Genomic DNA, 20,170 nt, shown 5'->3' with positions numbered 1-20,170 from the left:
AAGCCAGTTGCAACTGGGATCAGAAGCTCAGGTTCTATTGATTTACTGTTGGGTTTCCCATTTGCATCTGCTTAAAGGTATTGTGGAGTTTGTGAAATACATTTGATATTTAAGACGTCTTCACCTTCACAGTGTTACTCTCTTGCCTAGTTTCTTATCAACAGAAAGTGACTGAAAGCCTGTGTACCTGCCAGGGTTGGTAAAATCCATCTCTTTGGCCTGGAGGGAACTCCAAAAGCTAACAAGGAAAGCTTTCCTGGAAGGAGGCCCTTAACACAAAATGGATTTAACTAGGCCAGGGGTAGTTTGGGTGGGGAGAGATGGAGGATGCTGGGAAAACTTTTGAGATTTCCCCCAGCTCCACAGCCATAAAAATCACTGAGGCCTTTCTAGGGGAGAGAGATTAGAGCAGCAAGGAGTTAGGAATAAAGTATAGATATTTTGAATCTACATGTAAATGTCCATCTGGTGATCAAAAATAAATACTCAGACTAACATGTTTGGGGAGGGAGATAAATAGGAAGGGCTTATAAGCCATTCATATATTTGTTCAATATTTACAAGAATTTGGGGGTACAATGTTGCATTGGTTTCAAGTATGAATATGGTAGACTTCCATTAGTTTAAAGTCTCTGGAAGTCAAAATGCAAAGAATCTTCTTTTTCTGGGAGGGAAAGGGATAGTAAGTACAAGGGGACTTGAGAAGACACCTGTTTTCTTATACAGACCCAAGCAACATTTAACAATTTTAGATTTAATCAAATCTATTGTTTCCTGTCTGTGAGGGGAGAACTAACCCAGTGTCTCCCACCCCACCAGTGCCACTTTTTCATATTTAACAAGCTGCTTTTTCTTTTTTTTAACCTCATGACACATTTTTTTTTTTTTTTTTTTTTTGAGACGGAGTCTCGCTCTGCCGCCCAGGCTGGAGTGCAGTGGCCAGATCTCAGCTCACTGCAAGCTCCGCCTCCCGGGTTCACGCCATTCTCCTGCCTCAGCCTCCGGAGTAGCTGGGACTACAGGCGCCCACCGCCTCGCCCGGCTAGTTTTTTGTATTTTTAGTAGAGACGGGGTTTCACCGTGTTCGCCAGGATGGTCTCGATCTCCTGACCTCGTGATCCGCCCGCCTCGGCCTCCCAAAGTGCTGGGATTACAGGCTTGAGCCACCGCGCCCGGCCGACACATATTTTTTTACCTGTGAAATTTCTAGTTATTCGGGATTTTCCCCTTCCTCAAGTGCCTGATCCTGGGGTGATGGGAAGTGTTGTGGGCAGGAGCACGCACTGGAGGCCCACCCAACACCTCTCCTCAGAGGCTCCTGAGAGCAACACATCTCAGGGATCCCTGTGGTAAAGGAAGGTCAGGTTGGACTTTGGATACCCACTTAATGGCTATTTATGAAATTTTCATAACATCAAATTTGATGATTTCATCTTCTCAGTAAACTTAAAAATAATTTATAATAAACAATCCCAATCCCTCAGACTTACATGCCAAAAAAAAAAAAAAAAAAATTAAATGCATTGAGTTAAAACATATCAGGTTAGCCAGGCACAGTGGCTCACACCTGTAATTCCAGTACTTTGGGAGGCAGAGGTGGGAGGATCTCTTGAGTTCAGGAGTTTGAGAACTAGCCCGGGAAGCATGGTGAATAACTGCCTCTACAAAAAAATACAAAAAATTAGCCGGCATGTGGTGGTGCGCACGTGTGGTCCCAGCTACTCGGGAGGCTGAGGTGGGAGGATCACTGGATTCCAGGAGATGGCAGTTGCAGTGAGCTGAGATCATGCCCCTGCATTCCAACCTGGGTGACAGAGTAAGACCCTATTATAATCAGGTTAAATAGATATTGAGTTAATAGAGGAAAGAAAGAACAGGAATCCTGGACCCTCCTTATTTTAGTACTTAAACGGACAGGATCCTGAGCCAGGGAGTCTTTGTGATTTGCCCAAGGCCTGGAGCCCAGGACTCTGACACCAAGCTACACCATCCTTCTGGCTGGAAAAGCTTCCTGCCTTCCAAGTAAGGGAGGTCCTATGAGACTGCCCTGGATAGAGGCCTACTTGAATGTGATGAAAAAGGATTGGGTAGTTAAAAAAAAAAAAGGACATAATAAGAAACTATTTTTTAAAAACCACATATATCTTTGAAATTCCTGTTATTTTGTCTAATAATATGTACTCAATGAGAGAAAAGATTTATATCTCATTATGCTATAATCTCACCTTTCTTTATGCTACCTTTTCATATATTTATCATAGGTTACTTTAAATGTCTTTACTTTGTGTGATTTTGCTTTTACATCTTTTTCCTGGATGATAACTGTTTTAAAGGGCTTCCAAAGTTCAAACTAATAGTGTTTCCAAAGGAAAGGAAAGCTCTTTCATCTGTGGTAACTGTAGTCTTTTCTCAGAACCTTCCATCTCTTAGCAGGTGAAGCTTTCTTTCACTTTGTTATCTATTCAGTAATGCAAAACTTTGTAGCAACCATGGGTAAAAGAAAAGCACCATTTTAAAATTGAACAGATTAGTATTGTTACCAAACTGATAAATATGTATTAGTTAGAATTCTTTCTGTTGCAAAGACAAAAATCCATCTTGATCGAGATTAAGCAAAGAAGGTAATTTACTAACTTGTAACTAAAGAGTATGAGGGTGTATCTTTCCAGCTTCAGGCATGGCTGGACCCAGCATTTTTTCTTTGTCCATTTCTTAGCTGTCTGCCTGTCGGCATTATTCATAGGTGTACTTTTCATATAGTAGGAAAGATAGCTGTTAGCAGCCTCAGGTTTAATATCCTTATGGATTTCAATCCATAAGAAATAGAAATAATAATCTATCATTAAATGTTTATATATAAATCTCAGGAACAACTGGCCCTACCTGAATCATATGCCCAATCTCGAACCAATCACTGACGGCAGGGTTATGTAATCACTTCGTGTGGCAGAAGGCAGGCAGATAAGGCCTGGAAATGGACAGCATTAAATGGGCTATATGACAGGGTGTGTGTGTGTATGTGTGGTTGTTCTGCAAAGTAAAACAAAGTTACTAGAAGAAAGGTAAACATAAAAGCAAAAGCAACAAATGCCACACTAGGGCACAACACCTTCATGTATTATTTGTGGTCTCCGTGTGTAAAGAGCTAACAAAAGCCCTTTCCTTCTGCATGAGCCAGGGGTCATTCTCCAGTGTAAAAGATAACAGGCAAGAATCAGGTAACAAGTTCTCTTTTCTCCTGTTCCAGTGCATTAGCAACCTTTAAAGGCCTTCTTCCACCACTTCTCACCACCTACCTTTCCAGCCACAAACACACTTATGCTGAGTTATATACCCCCGTATATCACCAGCACTCGGTTACTACATTACATTGTAATTACTTGCTTATGTGTCCATCTCTCCTTTTGGACTCTGAGCTTGAGGATGGGCAATATATTTCTCAACCTGGTCATTCTATTGCTTAGCACATTATCTGGCATATTCATAGGCATTCAATAACTGTTGAACAAATGAATGAATTATTTATGAGGATATGTGATCAGATGTTTTCATCTAGTATATAATCATTGTCTCTTGTTCCCTCTTTTGTGATTTGTTTACATGAACCTTTACCTGTAGTCACTATTTGCACATATTTGTATATCAAACATAATAATTTTTGGTCTGTCGTTTCCAAAGAGTTGCTCATGACTGAAGATTAAATTTTACTCTTCAATTAGTGCAGAAAACTGTGGTTCCAAGCAATCTCTCTTTCTTTCCTTTGCCATTTCTAGTGATCTCCTGAGAATGAAATCACTGAACCCTTTAAAGGGTTGGAGATGTAGATCTCATTGGTGACATATGTGGCCCAAGAATGATGAATTAGGTGAACTTTTTGGTGCAAATTTGTTTCTCCAGCCTCCATACCTGCATAAATACAGACCTCTGTAGGACTGATCTTTATAGATTTGTTTTTGCTTTTTGCCATTTGTTATTTCAGCATTTTTTCTTCCTTTTTTCTCCAGTTACTGGGGGTTCCTATGTTGTTATCTCAGGTTAACAGTGGCCATGATCTTTTCATCACCCTATTTTATCAAGCGTTAGATGAGGCTTGTATCTATTTTTTAACATTAAGACACCTTGCTAAGCTTTCAGTTAGTAACACACTAAGCCAATTTGTGAGTGTTTTCTCCTTAATTGAAGAAAATACTTCTGCTATCGTATTGCCACCACAACTTCCTTTTCCTTCTTTTAATTATCTCAAGTTACAACATTACATTTTCTGTGGATCTGCTATAGTTTGGCTATGGTTTGTCCCCACCAGAATTCATTTTGAAATTGGTGGTGTTAGAAGGTGGGATCTCTTGGGAGATGTTTGTGTCATGAGGGTGGATCTTTCATGAATGGCTTGGTGACATTCTTCAGGTAGTGAGTTCTCACTCTGGTGGGACTAGATTCATTCTCATAGGAATAAATTAGTTCCCACGAGGGTGGGAGTTAGGATGCCCCTTAGGTTTTGTCTCTTCACACATGTTTGCATCCCTTTGACTTTCTCTGTCATGTTATGACACAGTGTGAAAGCCCTTGCCAGAAGCTGAGACCGTGCCCTTGAACTTCCCACCCTGCGGAACTGTGAGCTAAATAAACCTCTTTTCTGTATAAATTACCCAGACTGAGGTATTCTGTTATAGCAACACAAAACAGACTAAGACAAGTCTTTCACTTTTCTTGATGACATTTTGGCTATGGAAAATATAGTCTCCATTGGCAACATAAAAAGTAGGAGGAATTCCATAATCAGAAAATTCTATATTTGAGCTTATCTTCTAAAAAATCAAACCTAAACATTTCTCTTCATCTGTACTCTCTGGGTAATGCCTCATTTCTTGATTCCATTTCATAATGACCTATTCTCGAGAGTTTTCCTATTGATTCTTTGTAGATATTGTAGATAAATTTATGAGGAAGAAAGGAAGGCCTAAGGAGAAGCAGTTAATCAAATGTCATGTCTGAATGAGCCATATAAGTAATAAGCCCCAGAAAATTTCTGTTTCAAACATTGTTATCAATAACGGAAGGCATAGTATGATGCACAGGTGCCTAAGGCAGGGTCTGACACATAGTAGCTTCTCAGTAAATGGTGAAAGAACTATTGAATAAATAAAGTTCATAATATTGCTATATTTGGCCGGGCGCGGTGGCTCAAGCCTGTAATCCCAGCACTTTGGGAGGCCGAGACCGGCGGATCACGAGGTCAGGGGATCGAGACCATCCTGGCTATCACGGTGAAACCCCGTCTCTACTAAAAAATACAAAAACTAGCTGGGCGAGGTGGCGGGCGCCTGTAGTCCCAGCTACTCGGGAGGCTGAGGCAGGAGAATGGCTTAAACCCAGGAGGCGGAGCTTGCAGTGAGCTGAGATCCGGCCACTGCACTCCAGTCTGGGCGACAGAGTGAGACTCCGCCTCAAAAAAAAAAAAAAAATATTGCTATATTTGAAAGGGAATCTTGTCATCTGACTGTGATGTTGCGCCTCCCCTGATGCTTGAGAGGACCTTTTCTGAACAGTATTTGTGTGCCCCCCTGAAACAGATTTCATGCTGATGTGGAGTCTCCCACAGTTTTGAGTGAAAACCCAGAACCTGATCTGGTTTGGAGTCAGAAATAGCATCATCTTCCTCCCCTAAGAAGGGTCATCTTGGACTTCCCATCATCCTTAAAATGTCACTAGCTTTGTCCACTGTCTTGCTTGTTCACTAAGAGTGTAATAAATGCTTGAGGTTTGTGATTGATTTTTAGAAAGGAAGAAAACCATTTCTTTTGGCAGCTGAGAGGGGCCATGTTGAAATGATAGAAAAACTTACCTTCCTAAACCTGCATACTTCAGAAAAGGACAAGGTGAGTTGGACTTTTATTTCGTTGCTGAGAAGAAGAGAAAGGGGAGTAACAATTGATGTAGAGGGGTAACAGTTGGCCTGTAGATTTGGTGAGGGACTTTTAGTCAGCAGGAGAATTGTAAATTGTTACTGTACTCAGAGAGAATCATGAACTGTCCAGGCAAAATCCTTCAATTGTTGCTGTGGGTTGTTCAGATTGGCAGTTTTTGCTTCATAAATGTTTGTGAAGTCAATAGACCACATGGCTTTTTCCATGATCAACTCCACCCCTCTTCTCTCCTCCCATGAGGTCTCCTGGAGCCTCAGCCTTACATGAAAGGGGAGGGGAAAACCCTGGAGTAGACATCGTATCTGTATGTACACCTTTGATGACTTTCTTAGGAGAAATTCCTGGATGTGGAATTGTGGATCAAAGGCTTCTGCACATTTTAAAATCTTTGGGTATATAATATTGCTAAAATGACCTCCCAGAAATCTTTCACCATTTTACCCTCACATAGGTCAAATGGAATTTCTTCTGTTGCTCCATGTTTTGCTAACAATTGGTAGCAAAGTTAGAAGAAGGAGCATGGATGATTTTCTACTGGTTCAGAAAGCGATACCTTTTTATTTAAAACTTAAAAATGTATAAATTTCACTTAAAACTGCAGATACAGTGATCCACACTCTGGACCGTGCTTTAACCAAAATGAAAACTTCTAGAAACTCCATTGCAGCCCTTACTATTGAAGGAACATGCTCTCCCAGCACAGGGGATTCTACCCTGAGTGTGTCTCTGTTGCAGGAGGGAAACACTGCCTTGCACCTCGCTGCGAAGCACGGTCACAGTCCTGCAGTGCAGGTGCTGCTAACCCAGTGGCAAGACATAAATGAGATGAATGAGGTATGTGGAACTACGCATTACAGGCACAGGACTTAAATGGGGAAGGGTTGGAGGAATGGCTTTCAAGAAAAGAGTGGGAGGAAAACAAAGGTGTTAGTGCCATAGGGTGTAAAATGTGATTCTGAAAGATTCTTACTTTATTCTTCAAAGTATTCCACAGCACTTCATTTGTTAATCCATTCATTTATTCACCCGTTCATTCAAATAATATTTGTTTAATATGTACTGTATGCCAGATGAAGTATGTACTCTTATTCTAGAAGCCTACAGGGCAAGAAGGGCATGCAAAACAAATAATGTATTGGGCTGCATGCAATAATAGAGGTCTACAGAGAATGCCATGAGAATACAGAGGAAGATGTTTTTCAGAAATTACAGTTTTCACAGAAGAGGTGGTATATTATCTGGGTCTTGGCATTGTAATGAATGTTGGCAGGAAGGATTTTGAGGATGGCACAAGTATAAAGTATTTCAGAGGGAAAAGTCCAAGGAAAAGAACCGAGGCAAGAGTATGGTGTGTTCTGGGCTGACAAGCTCAGGGTGGCAGAAATTGTGGCTAGGAGGGCTGGGGGAGCTGGAAGCCTAGTAGGCCAAGGCAGACAGATGACGAAAGGCCATGCTTTACAGGAGGGAGGGTTTGGCTTTGATGTGGTTGCCAGCAGAGACCTTGAAGGGTTTTAAGTAGTGACAAGGGATAGGATTCATCTTAGATGTGGGCAGGTCACTGTCACAGCCGTTTGAAAGGTAGACTGGGTGCCAGGAGAGCCCAGAGTGGGGAGGACCAGTCAGGTGACTGCCAAAATGGGGAAACAAGACCTGTGGAAGGCCTCTCACTGAGACACTCATGAGTAACAAACAGGATGAAGTGGTAGGAGGAGGCAGAGTCCACAGGACTTGTGACCAGGACTTAGAGAGAGGGAGGACTTTCTGCCCCCAGCTGTCTGACTTGAGCTGTTGCTGGGGAGTACAGGTGTGGAGCAGGTGAGTGGGGTAGGTAATGAGGGCTTGCATGGGTTTGTTTGAGGCACTTGGGAGGTGGGTACATTCAAGTGGAGTGTTAGTGAGCTGGAAACTGGTTCTGGGGCCGGACATGGTGGCTCACACCTGTAATCCCTGCAATTTGGGCAGCCGAGGTGGGTGGATCACCTGAGGTCAGGAGTTTGAGATCAGCCTGGCCAACATGTGAAACACTGTCTCTACTAAAAATACAAAATTAACGGGTGTGGTGAGAGGTGCCTGTGATCCCTGCTACTCGGGAGCCTGAGGCAGGAGAGTCGCTTGAACCCGGGAGGCAGAGGTTGCAGTGAGCCGAGATTGTGCCATTGCACTTGAGCCTGGGCGACAGAGTGAGACTCCATCTCAAACAAAACAAACAAAACACAACAAAAAAAGTAAAAAGAAACTGGTTCTGGATTTGGTGGAGGGGATGGGACTGTGGCTATGCAGGGCAAGTTTGTGAGTCATTTGCCCTGGATGGTCACTTCTTAACCTATGGTCCAGTGACTTTTTGTCTGGTTCTTTGGAAACTCATGTCAGTGGGGTCCTCTTGGATTTCACAGTTTAATGTTCTGATCATTTCTAAAGTTGATGCCTCGCCTGAGAGCTACCGAAAGAACTAGTATCATAAGCATTTACCTTAAGATACCATTGATTGTAAGGCACACCATTATCTTATGTAACACTCAGAAAAAACAATGCTGCCATTTAACTGTGACAAAAAACTTTATTGTCACTTAAAATATTTATTTTATGCTGCCTATTTGAAGATGTTTTTAGACTTTTAGTTTTTTACGTGCATATATAAAGGAAAAAAAAAGCAAGATAACTCAGTTAATTGTTTGTAAACTTCATGCTGAATTAGATTCTTCTAAATCACTTATTCAGTCTTGATGATTTCTTTCTTTTTTCTTTTTCTTACTTTTTTTTTTTTCTTATAGCATCAGGGTCTTGCTTTGTCACCCAGGCTGGAGTACAGTGGCACGGGAGATGCAGCATTTCTTAAAGAATGCCCCACTGTTGTTTCTAAGATTTTCTTCTAAGCCACTGATACCCATTCCAATGTAATGCATGTGCTCAAACAACAATTATATCCACCTGGTTGACTGAACGAGCCCTCATGATTTAATCACCACATAAAAGCCACCTCTTAATCTTATTGCATTGGGGATTTAAGTTTCAACATGAATTTTGGAGGGACACAAACATTCAAACCAGAGCAGAGATCAAGTCCAGAGCAGGATTTATAGTCTTATTTATAGTCTTAGTTATGCTTTCCCTGTTCTATTAAAACATGTTTAAACCACTGGAATGTGTGCATGCGTGTGGATTTCATCTTCCTTTTAGCAACTTTGGAGTCAGGGCACATTGGGGAAAACTCATAAAGCCCAAAAAACTTTAATTTCAGATTATGATAGGTTTAACTTGTACAAAATTAAGGGCACAGTGATAATAATGTCATCTTTTTGCATATGATTCATAATGTTTGTCCGTTCGTGGACAGCCTCTGTTTCCTGATACAAGCTGTTGCCAGATCAGTTAGAGGGACCCATGTGAATGTACTCTAGAGCCGTGGTCTCCAGACATTCTTGGCAGCAAACTCATATCAGTAAAGAAAGTTTGAGCATGTGCCTATCACATATACATTTATAATTCAATTAATTCATTATAAAGTATATGCTAGAAATATAAATGTTTAAAATTCAAGATAAAAAATAAATAGCAGTTTTGTATTTTCTCTAAACTCACAGAATTATTATTATTTATTATTATTAGAAATAGGGTCTCATTATGTTACTCAGGCTGGTCTCAAACTCCTGGCTTCAAGTGATCTGCCCATCTCAGCCTCCCATGCAACTGAGATTACAAGTGTGAGCTACCATGCCAAGCTCAAAGGATGATCTTATATACATCTGATGGATTTTATTGTGTTCCTCTGCATATATGTGCAATATATTTTTCATAACTGCCCCAAATTCACTTAACTATTCTTTAGCTCTTGGTTATTTAGTTTCAGTTTTTATTATAGGTTGTGCTGTCACAGACCTCTTTGTATATAAACCTGAGTCTGATTTCCTCACAATTGCCTTGAGGTATATCCTTAGAGGCAGATTGCAGGGTCCAAGATATGAAACCTTATCAGGCTCTGGATATGAATTCTTTCGTTTACACTTTTTTTCAACAAATATTTTCCCCACTGGGATTTGTCTTTTTACATCCATTTTCCTGGAAAAATGAGAGGGAAGATCATGGGGAGAAATGCCTTTTTTGTTTGTGTGTTTGTTTGTTTGTTTGAGATGAAGCTTCACTCTTGTTGCCCAGGTTGGAGTACAGTGGTATGATCTCGGCTCACTGCAACCTAAGCCTTCCAGGTTCAAGTGACTCTCCTGCCTCAGCATCCAGAGTAGCTGGGATTACAGGGACCCACCACCACGCCCGGCTAATTTTTGTATATTTAGTAGAGATGGGGTTTCACCATGTTGAGTAGGCTGGTCTTGAACTTCTGACCTGAGGTGATCCACCCGCCTCAGTCTCCCAAAGTGCTGGGATTACAGGCATGCGCCACCATGCCCGGCAGAGAAATGCCTTTATAAGCAGATGGCTGTCCCAGGCACCCAGGTAAAGCAGCCTGGAATATGATTTTCCCACCTTGTTGGAATGGGAACACTGGTTTCTATACTCTTGTGTTCCTGTTAACATGATTGTTCATACCTAATTCGCTATGAGTAAAGCCTTCTGAATTTATCCTAAAGTAGTTGTTAAGCAGATTAATGTCCAAGGAGGGAAATGGTTAGGGAATGGGGAAGGAATTCTGCATTTCTTCCCAACATTTTTAGCAAAGAGTCTGCATGAGGAAAGGGAAATAGCCAAGTAGCTATTGTGTGGGACCAGCTCCTTCTTTTTCCTCTATGTTTTGGCCTGAATTAAACTCTGATTTTGTCCTCCTAGTATTTATCTTGAGTTTCAGGAAACTGAAGTACTGAAATTTTTTTAAGTAATGTTATTTTTTAAAATGTCATGTAACATTTAATCAATTGTAAAGATTAAAGTTATACTTGGTGCAAATGTACTTCTAATTTTGTATGTTTCATACTGTACTATAGCTCCTTATTTCTGAGATTATCTTTCTTTCTTTTTTTTTGTTTTTGTTTTGGTTTTCGTTTTGAGATGAGGTCTCACTCTGTTACCTAGGCTGGACTGCAGTGATGCAATCCTGTCTCACTGCAGCCATAACCTCCTGGGCTCAGGTGATCCTCTCACCTCAGCCTCCTAAATAGCTGGGACTATAGGCATCCACCACTATGCCCGGCTGATTTTTTAAACTTTTTGTAGAGATGGGGCTTTGCCATGTTGCCCAGGCTGGTCTCTTAACTCCTGGGCTCAAGTATTCTGCCTGCCTCAGCCTCCCAAAGTGCTGGGATTACAGGTTGAGTCACTGAACCCAGCCACTTTGACACTTTTCAGCTGAGGTTTAGTTTTCTTATCTGTAACATGTGGATAATATTAACCCTGCCCTTATAGCATTGTGTGATTTAACTGTGCCAAAGCATATAGTCTTGGCAGTACAAGTTGACACATAGTTGTTCAATAAATGCTATCCATTATTAAGAGTAATGCACAAAAGGCATAGAGAAAGCATGTTGTTTGTCAAGCAATTTCATTCCATGACAAGGGGCAATTAAATTTAACTTATTTTTCCTTTTGTTAGAATGGAGAAACACCATTCTTTCTGAGTGTTGAAGGAGGTCATGAAGAGTGCAGCAAAGTGCTGCTGACAGCAGGAAGTGACATCAACATTCCAAATAAAGTATGTGTTCCAGACCATGTTCACTCATGCAGTGGGAGGGAGACTTAAAATGTTCTTTGGAAACTCTGGTCCTACATTGATCCACTCACTGGTACTTTAGAATTAATGTTTATAATATGCTTTGTTTTAGGTAAGAATTAGTGATTTACCTCTAATATTTCCCAGTTACTGTGTCCTCAAAAGCAATGCTATTCTTTCTATTCTTCTGGGGAAGGAATAATTGAAAGTGGGGCAAAATGAGCAAGTACTTATCACTTCTTAGAAACAGACACTGTTTTCTACTTTGTTTTCTCATAGCAACTAGTGCACACCTGGCTTATACAGAGAAGACGCTGAAAAAAACTTTATTGTGTGAAAGCTCAAGTGGTCAGCCTGGTGCATGAAGAAGGAAGGATGGTGCCTTCCTCTAAATGCAGAATACTTTTGTATGTAGCCATTGTGCTAAGAACCTTTGAAACTTTTGAGACAGTGTTATTATTTTCATTTTTTTAGATCACAAAAATAGAATTTGGAAAAGTTAAGGAAATCATTCAGGATCATACAACCAGTCAATAGCAGTGCAAGGATTCAAACTCCTGTCTGAGGCCAATGCCTCAGCTTTTAACCCCTGCAAGGAGGCGGAGTCTTGCTCTGTCGCCCGGACTGGAGTGCAGTGGCTGGATCTCAGCTCACTGCAAGCTCCGCCTCCCGGGTTTACGCCATTCTCCTGCCTCAGCCTCCCGAGTAGCTGAGACTACAGGCGCCCGCCACCTCACCCAGCTAATTTTTGTATTTTTTAGTAGAGACAGGGTTTCACCGTGTTAGCCAGGATGGTCTCGATCTCCTGACCTCGTGATCCGCCCGTCTCGGCCTCCCAAAGTGATGGGATTACAGGCTTGAGCCACCGCGCCCGGCAGTTTAGTTTCTTTTCCTGTTTTTCTAATTAATTATAATGAAAACTCATGACAAAAAATTTGAATAGCACCAAAAGGTATATGATAAAAAAGTGTCTTACTCCAACCCCACATCACAATTTTACTCCCCTGAACTAACATCCTTAATAGTTTATTTAGTCTTCCAGGAATTTTCCATGAATCCACATGGAAAATGTGATTAAATCCATACACATATATATACCAACACCGTATAAACAGTAGCACAGTATATAATATATGCTGCTCTGCATCTTGTTTTCTTTTGATTGCCAATGTATTTTAGAGACCTTTGTATCTGCGCAATGTATAAACAATTTCTTTTCAACAAGTACAAAGTTAAACACGTAAGAATAAAGTCCCAATCAAGAATAAAGTCCCAAACTGGCATGTTTGATACCCTGTATTCTGCTGGTGGAAGTGTATATTTGTATAATCTTTCAAAAAGGAATTTGTCACTTTCCTTTTACCCACACATGGTGGATTATGTTAAGGAAATAATTTAAAAGGTGGAAAGCTAGCTGCATGCATTCAGATAGATGATAAAGTTAGCTCCAATAGCCAAGAATTAGACATAACATATACATGGAATTAATGGTAGGAGAAGGCTGAAAGAAGGTTTGGTGCATCTACTTCTTGGAAAATTATGTAGCTGTTAAAAATTATAGTGATAAATACTAAAAATATATTACAATATTGAACATGTTAATCATAGAACACTAATTGAAAAAATATATTATAGTTGAATAAATATTAATATAATATTGGATTTATATATACATGGACAAGGATTGTGACAGGAAAATCAAAGTAGCGTGAGTTGATTCCCACTGAAGTTGCAAGGTTATTGATGCAATAAATAAACAGAAAGTTAAGAATTCATGGGAGCCATGAAATATTCAGAATGTGGAGAGCTGTGCTGCTGTTCAGTCATTGCACAGGTGCCTCCTTGTCCCCAGTCTGTATCCCCTTTCAAGTTCCTGGGAAAGCTTCCCAGGTTAGCAAGACTCTCAGCCTTACTCCATTATTTTGTACCCTTCCTCACCCTTGTCCTTAATTATTTTGCCCTTAAGTATTTTGCTTTGTAGTGATTTTTCATATGCACACATTCTCCCCATCCGACTAAGACTGCAGGCTCCATATTGCCCCTGTCCTTACAGCCAGTGGCCTCAGTTGCTCTAGGCAGCCTGGAAATGATAGCGAATCCATTTTTTAGCTTTTACTTGTAGAGTTTTTCCTGAGTTCATCAGCTCCCTTCTGAATCAGCAACCTCAGCCCCCACCAGCTATCCACACCTATCTGTCCAACCCGGTGAAAACCTTGGGGGGAAAAAGCAGTGTGAAGCAAGAAGCCAACAGCAAGAGCACACATGAGCCCGGGATGGGTTGAACTTTCTTTTGCTTTCACATTTGTAGGTGATTGCTGTGTTTGATCTTGGAAATGCTTCACCTGCTGACACTGATGAGTCTTGGTTTCCAGGAGTTTGCTTTTGTGCTCCCTCCCACCTCGCCATCAGCAAGGGGAGTGGGTAAAGGGTCGAGTCGTTTCTAAGGAGGATGTTGGAGTGAGATTATGAATGTAGTTGACAGCTGGCTTCCTCCGTTTATGCTGGGTGGAGGAACTGCCCAGAGTTAGGGCAACAGGCTCTCTTTAGGGCCCTATTAACTGCCCTAGGTCCAAAAAAGGCTTTTGTAGGTCCTAAGAACTCATATTTGTGGAGGTCCTACCTCACATTTTATCATACATATTTAAGTGCTCCCACATTCCTCTTTACTTTTTTTTTTTTTGCTGTTAATTGCTCTAAAAGGCTTGTTTTTGCTTTTTGCAATTATTTGGCTATGACAGACTCACCTAATTTATGATTGACTCTGATTTCTTAGAACTCTATGTGCATAATTGGGAATTTGAGGGAGGTGAAAAAATGCAACCTGCAAATTGTTTATAAATATAATGAATATTTTATGAATATTACATTTAACAATCAATGAAGTATGACTGTCAATTAAATATTTATTCACTTCAATTTTGTGGTTTTCTTTTGGTATCGTGGAACCAATAATTTTTTTCTTTTTTACATTTTAACGGTTTCTTCGGCTCATAAAAAGTCTGCAGGCCCTATACACAGAGCCCATGATGCCTAGAGGTAAATGCTGCGGACTCCCACAGCTCTTCTTACTACAGGGTTCCTGCTTTGAGTTTCTCGGAAATTTGTTTCTGCTTTAGGTGGCTTCTGATCTTCCCAGTGAAGGCACTGCTGACCATTCTGATCTCAGTTTAACTGTCACTTCATCCAAGAAGGCTTTGTTGATCAGCCATGAGAGAGTAGCCAACAAGTCATGCTCTTTTATGTCTTGTTATAGAACTTACAACTAGCTGATGTTATTCTTCTAACAACATCTATAATCTAATAAGCAGATTTAAGTCCACTGATTTGCTGATCTACCAGTCTACCAATCAATGGATCAATTGATTGTCCACCGCCACTGAAATGTAATGTCCGAGATCTTGTCAGTTTTGTTTACCAACATATCCCTCCACTATCTAAAATAGTGCCTGGCACAGAATAAGTGCTCAATGTTTTTTTTTTTTTTTTTGTGGAATGGATAAAATAATAGTTACGGTTACCATACACATTTACTGGCTCATGTATCCTCCCAGTAGTACTGTGATTTCAGAGAAAGAGGTAGGATGATGTGGTAGGCAGAATCAGGCTCCCCACCCCAGAGATGTTCACATCCCAGTTCCCGGAACCTATGAATATGGTATATTATATGGCAAAGGAGAATTTAAATTGCAGATGGAATTAAGGTTGCTAATTAGCTGATTTTAAAATGAGATTCTCCTGGATTACTAGGTGGGCCCAATGTAATCATGAAGAGTCCTTTAAAGTGGAAAAGGGAGGCAGACGAGGATGTCAGTGATGCAGTGTGAGAAGGACTCAGCTAACTGTTGCTGGTTTTGACAATGGAGCAAGGGGGTGTGAGCCAAAGAACATAGGAGGCTTCTAAAACCTGGAAGAGACAAGGAAGTGGATTCTCCCGAGAGCCTCCAGAAGGGAACATAGATCTGTGAACATTTTTTTTTTTTGGTTAGCCCAGTGGGACCCATTTCAGACTTCTGACCTCCAGAACTATAAAATAAAACATTTTTATTAAGCCACTAATTTTGTGGCAATGTCTTGTAACAGCAATAGAAAACTATTATGGGGCCAGCTTTGCAGATGAAGACAAAGAGGCCCGTACTTGATAGGCCACTTATCCAAGATCATATAGGCACTTAGTATCATGCAAGCTAGATTTCAGTTGGTCAGAGATACACAGGTCATTCCTGTTGGCATCTGTTCCATTATCTATTGCTTCCTGACAATCCAACCCAAAGCTCGGTGGCTTAAAACAACAATCTATTATTATTTTCATGGCTCTGTGAGTTGACTGGGCTCAGCTGAGAGGATTCTTACTTTGAGTTTATCATGTGATTCCAGTTGGAAGTCGGCCAGGATTTTGAAGGCTTACCTGAGCTCGATATCCAAGAGAGTGCACTCACATGCCTGGCAGTTAATGCTGGCTGTCAGCTGGGAGCTCACCTGGGCCTCACCATGGGCCTCAACCTACAGCCTGGGAACTGGCCTCTAAGAGGAAGGATTACAAGAGCAGGTATTACAAAAGGCAGAGAGCAGCAGCTGCCAGGCTAGTTAGGGGCCATGCCTGGAACTGGCATGCTAGAACTTCTGCCATATTCTATTAGTCAAAGCAGTTACAGGGTCGACCCAGATTCAAGGAGGCGGAGAAATAAACCCTGCCTCTTGATGAGGGGAGTGGCAAGGTCATATTGCAGAGGAGCCTGTGGGACAGGAGATACTGATGCAGCAATTTTGGGAAAGCAATTTCCAACAGCATCCTTATTTGAAAGACCTGCAAATACTTTGTAGCAATCTTACAATTAATCAGTCAACAACGAATTACCTAATAACCTCCGAAAGGCCCCACCTCCTATCATCATCACATTGACATTAGAGTTTCAACATATGACTTTTGGGAGGGACACAAACATTCAGTCTATTGCACACATGTTCCCTAGGGCTCTGACACTTTTGTGGGAGACACTTAGAATGAAACAGACAATTAGGTAAAAACCACAATTGCTTTTGTACTAACCTAATACTAGCTCCCCCTCAACCAAGTAATTAAAAACACAATGGATTTTCTTTTTATTTATTTAGAGACTGGGTCTCACTCTGTTGCCCAGGCTGGAGTGCAGTGGCATGATCTCGGCTCACTGCAATCTGTGCCTCCCAGGCTCAAACCATCCTCCCACCTCAGTCTCAGCCTCCCGAGTACCTGGAACCACAGGGACACACCACCAAGCCCAGCTAAATTTTTGTAGAGACAAGGTTTCACCATGTTGCCAGGGCTGATCTCAAACTCCTGGGCTCAAGTGATCTACCTGCCTTGGCCTTTCAAAGTGCTAGAATTACAGGCATGAGCCACTGTGCCCAACCAGATTTTCTTTTTTAAATACAGCTATGCATCTCTGAATGACAGGGATATGTTATGAGGAATGCCTGATTTCATTGTGTAAACATAAATAGAGTGTACCTACATAAACCTAGATGGTACAGCCTACAACACACTATATGGTATATCTATTGCTCGTAGGCTACAAACCTGTACAGCATAGTAACACAGTAATGTAGTTAAGTACTTGTGCCATAGGAATTTTTCAGCTCCATTGTAATCTTATGGGACCACTGCTGGTCTGTCATTGACCAAATCACTGTTATGTGATGCACGACTGTAGTTGTACTATTTCATTGTATTAACTGGTTACCATGTGATAAGCACCAGAAAGCATGCTGAATTATAATGGGAGTTCCTCCCTGCCCTCTCCATTGTCTCTTGCAGCTCAATATCAGTAGTTTGCAGATAGCAACCAGGAATGGCCATGCATCCCTTGTCAACTTTCTTCTCAGTGAGAACGTTGATCTGCACCAGAAAGTGGAAGTGAGTGTATTCCAATGACACAGGCTTTGGTCCTGGCACCATGAGGTTGGCTGTGCTAAGGAGATGCCCCTTGCAGATACGTGTAGGAGATCAGATGTTTCACAAGGGAGGAATTATTCCTGGGAAGGCTGGCTGACTTCTTTTGGAGGCTGAGTCTTAATCTTGAGAAATAAAATCCAAGGGATGAATTTTAGAAAGTCATTGAAGTTCCTGAACAAAATGAAATCTTTGTGTTTTAAATATTTGTATTTGCTGCAAAAAAGCTTTCTCGTATGTCTAGAGATGCCATTACTCTTGTATTAATTTTATCAGTCTGGGAAAATAATGAAGCAGCTGTACATATCAAGAAGAGTGATAATTTTTCTCCCTTCACTGAATGTTCTTGTTTTTCTTTTGAAAGTCAATTCTTTATACTGATTTAGGTTTTCTGACGTTTGAATTAGCTTTGGCAGAATTAACAAAGGCCCTCTGTGCTGGAATTAAACAAGAAACATGCCTCTATTTTTCCACTCTATTTTCATTTCTCTGTTGAGAATATGATTTCCTCTGATCTTGCTGAGCCATTACTATTTATTGTATTAACTCAAGAGGAGGGATGTGATTTAAACCATGTCAGATAGCTTTTGGAGCATGGGTTTGGGGGAATTGGCTCTGAACTTACCTGGTTCAGTCCAAGGACACTTCCTGTTTCTCAGGAGGAGCTGGGCCCAGCAAGGCGGGTGGCCCCAGCAAGAAGGACAATGCCCACTTCTTTGCAATGTGGCATGCTTTCTTGTTTTTCACGCTTAGTGTCTCAAGGAGGTTATTCCTGGGCAGAAGAAACCTACACAGAAATTCTTCCCTTCACGCTGCCCCCACGGCCCTGCTCACACCGTCTGTCTGCTTTGACCCTTGCTGGCCTCTGACAGTCTCTGACTTACTCAGCTGTGGTCTTCTACCTGTCCCCTCATCTCCCCTCCCTCCATCTGCTGGTGACACTCTTGCCAACTCACTATGGTCTCTCTTCCATCCATCTACCCCCATCTCCTGAGACACAGCCTGGTGCAGATGGTAGAGTCAGAAAGGTCTGGGTTCAAGTCCTGTCTCTACCACTTCCTTGCTGCATGGCCTTGTGGAAGTTACTGATCCTCTTTGTGTCTCATGTATAAAGTGGGGAATATGAGATCAAATGTCTAGGGTTATTGATGTGGTCTCTGAAAAACTGTCAGCCTGGTGTTTAAAACAGAGTATAAACTGTTAGGGCAGCCTGGGCAACATGGCAAGACCCCATCTCTACAAAAATTTAAAAATTAGCCAGGCATAGTGGTGCATGCCTGTAGCCCCAGCTACTCGGGAGGCTGAGGTGGGAGGTTGGCTGGAACCCAGGAGTTTCAGGTTACAGCGAATGACAATGGCTCCATTGCCCTGTAGCCTGGGCAACAGAGTGAGACGCCATCTCTGAAAAAGTAAAAAATAAAAGAAACAGTTGGGGAATTGAGCGTGTAATAAGCACCATGATGAGAATGTGCTGAGTGTGTCTGATGCATATCATTAATATCAGCTGTTCCACTTGAGCGACGCTGCACTCGCCCTAATCACTTACCCTTGTAGGCGCTTATTCTCTCTCACCACTCGCTCCACACTCAGCTCAGCTCCTGATCTGCACAGTGTCACTGGATCTTCAGCCCTTGCTGTCACACCCCTGTCCACCTTCCCCTGGTGTCCTCCCTCCCTCATCATGCTGGATGCCCCTCACTTCCCTCTCTCTCATGCCTTAATCGCTTCTGCCCTCACTTCCCTTCATTGCTTCTTCCCTCCCTTTTCCCCACTCGCAGCTGACTCTACTCCTGGAGGCATTTCTCCTCTCATGTCTCCACAGGCCAGTGGCAGCTGGGTGGGACTGCAGCAGCACGGGAGCCTGGAGGCAAAGTGTTGGGGGTAGACATAGGCACTGCGACCTAGCAGGGCCGGGTAAGAAGCCAGTGATGGGGATGGGTGAGAGGGGGTGGGGGCTTCATGAAGGGCTGTGGCTGGGAAGACAGGTGGTTTAGCCACAAAGGAGAACAGGAGAGCAGGCTGCAGAGGGCTTGGGGAACATCCTGTGGCTGGACTGTGTGAGGGGAGAGCTGAGCACGAGGATGGTGCCCCTGAGTAAGGGGGACTCCAGTCCTATAGGACACACTAAGGAGTCAGGGCTCCAGAACAAATCAATTCAGGAAATGCCAACTGTGCAACGATTTTGCCCTTGTGGCTACTCTCATTGCCCTTTAGCTCTTTGAAGGCTCTGAGAAGTCCTGCGGTTTGGCCTATTTAACACTTACTTCTCCTTCATATTTGAGCTTAAATGTCAGTTCTTCAGAAAAGTCTTTTCTGGTCTCCCGAAAGGTCAGCCTTCCCCCTATCCCCACACTGGCTCTTCTACTTCTAAAGCACTTAATTGTATACCGTATTTATGTGACTTAAAAAAAAAATATTTGCTTACCCCACTAGATTGAAAGATTCCTGAGAATGAGCTTTGTCCATGCTAAATCCTTGGCAACCTGAAAAGAGCTTGGCCCATAGTAGGTGCTTAGTATGTTGCTCCAGAAAGAACAAAGGGGGTGAGCTGATTGCTGGGGAGCGAGTCTGCTTTAAAGCCTTGGGATGACCACAAATGCTGAATACTTACTAAGGGTCACCACTGGGATGGGTAGTTTCAGTACTTGGGAGATCATCAGG

The 20,170-nt window shown here is 42.0% G+C and overlaps 1 protein-coding gene across 1 annotated transcript in view; it reads left to right on the top strand.

Moving 5' to 3' along the window:
* Positions 1–20,170, top strand: part of ANKDD1B (ankyrin repeat and death domain containing 1B) — a 58,646-nt gene that overhangs the window by 21,880 nt on the left and 16,596 nt on the right. Inside the window, exons 6-9 of the mRNA XM_023207999.1 lie at positions 5,778–5,876; positions 6,660–6,758; positions 11,464–11,562; positions 17,375–17,473. Coding sequence (XP_023063767.1) covers positions 5,778–5,876; positions 6,660–6,758; positions 11,464–11,562; positions 17,375–17,473 — 396 coding nt within the window. The remainder of the gene's footprint in view (positions 1–5,777; positions 5,877–6,659; positions 6,759–11,463; positions 11,563–17,374; positions 17,474–20,170) is intronic.

Source organism: Piliocolobus tephrosceles, chromosome 4, assembly GCF_002776525.5.
Source record: "Piliocolobus tephrosceles isolate RC106 chromosome 4, ASM277652v3, whole genome shotgun sequence".
Taxonomy (NCBI): Eukaryota; Metazoa; Chordata; class Mammalia; order Primates; family Cercopithecidae; genus Piliocolobus; species Piliocolobus tephrosceles.
Note: the sequence above shows the minus strand (reverse complement) of the source record. Positions and strands in the feature narration are given on the sequence as shown.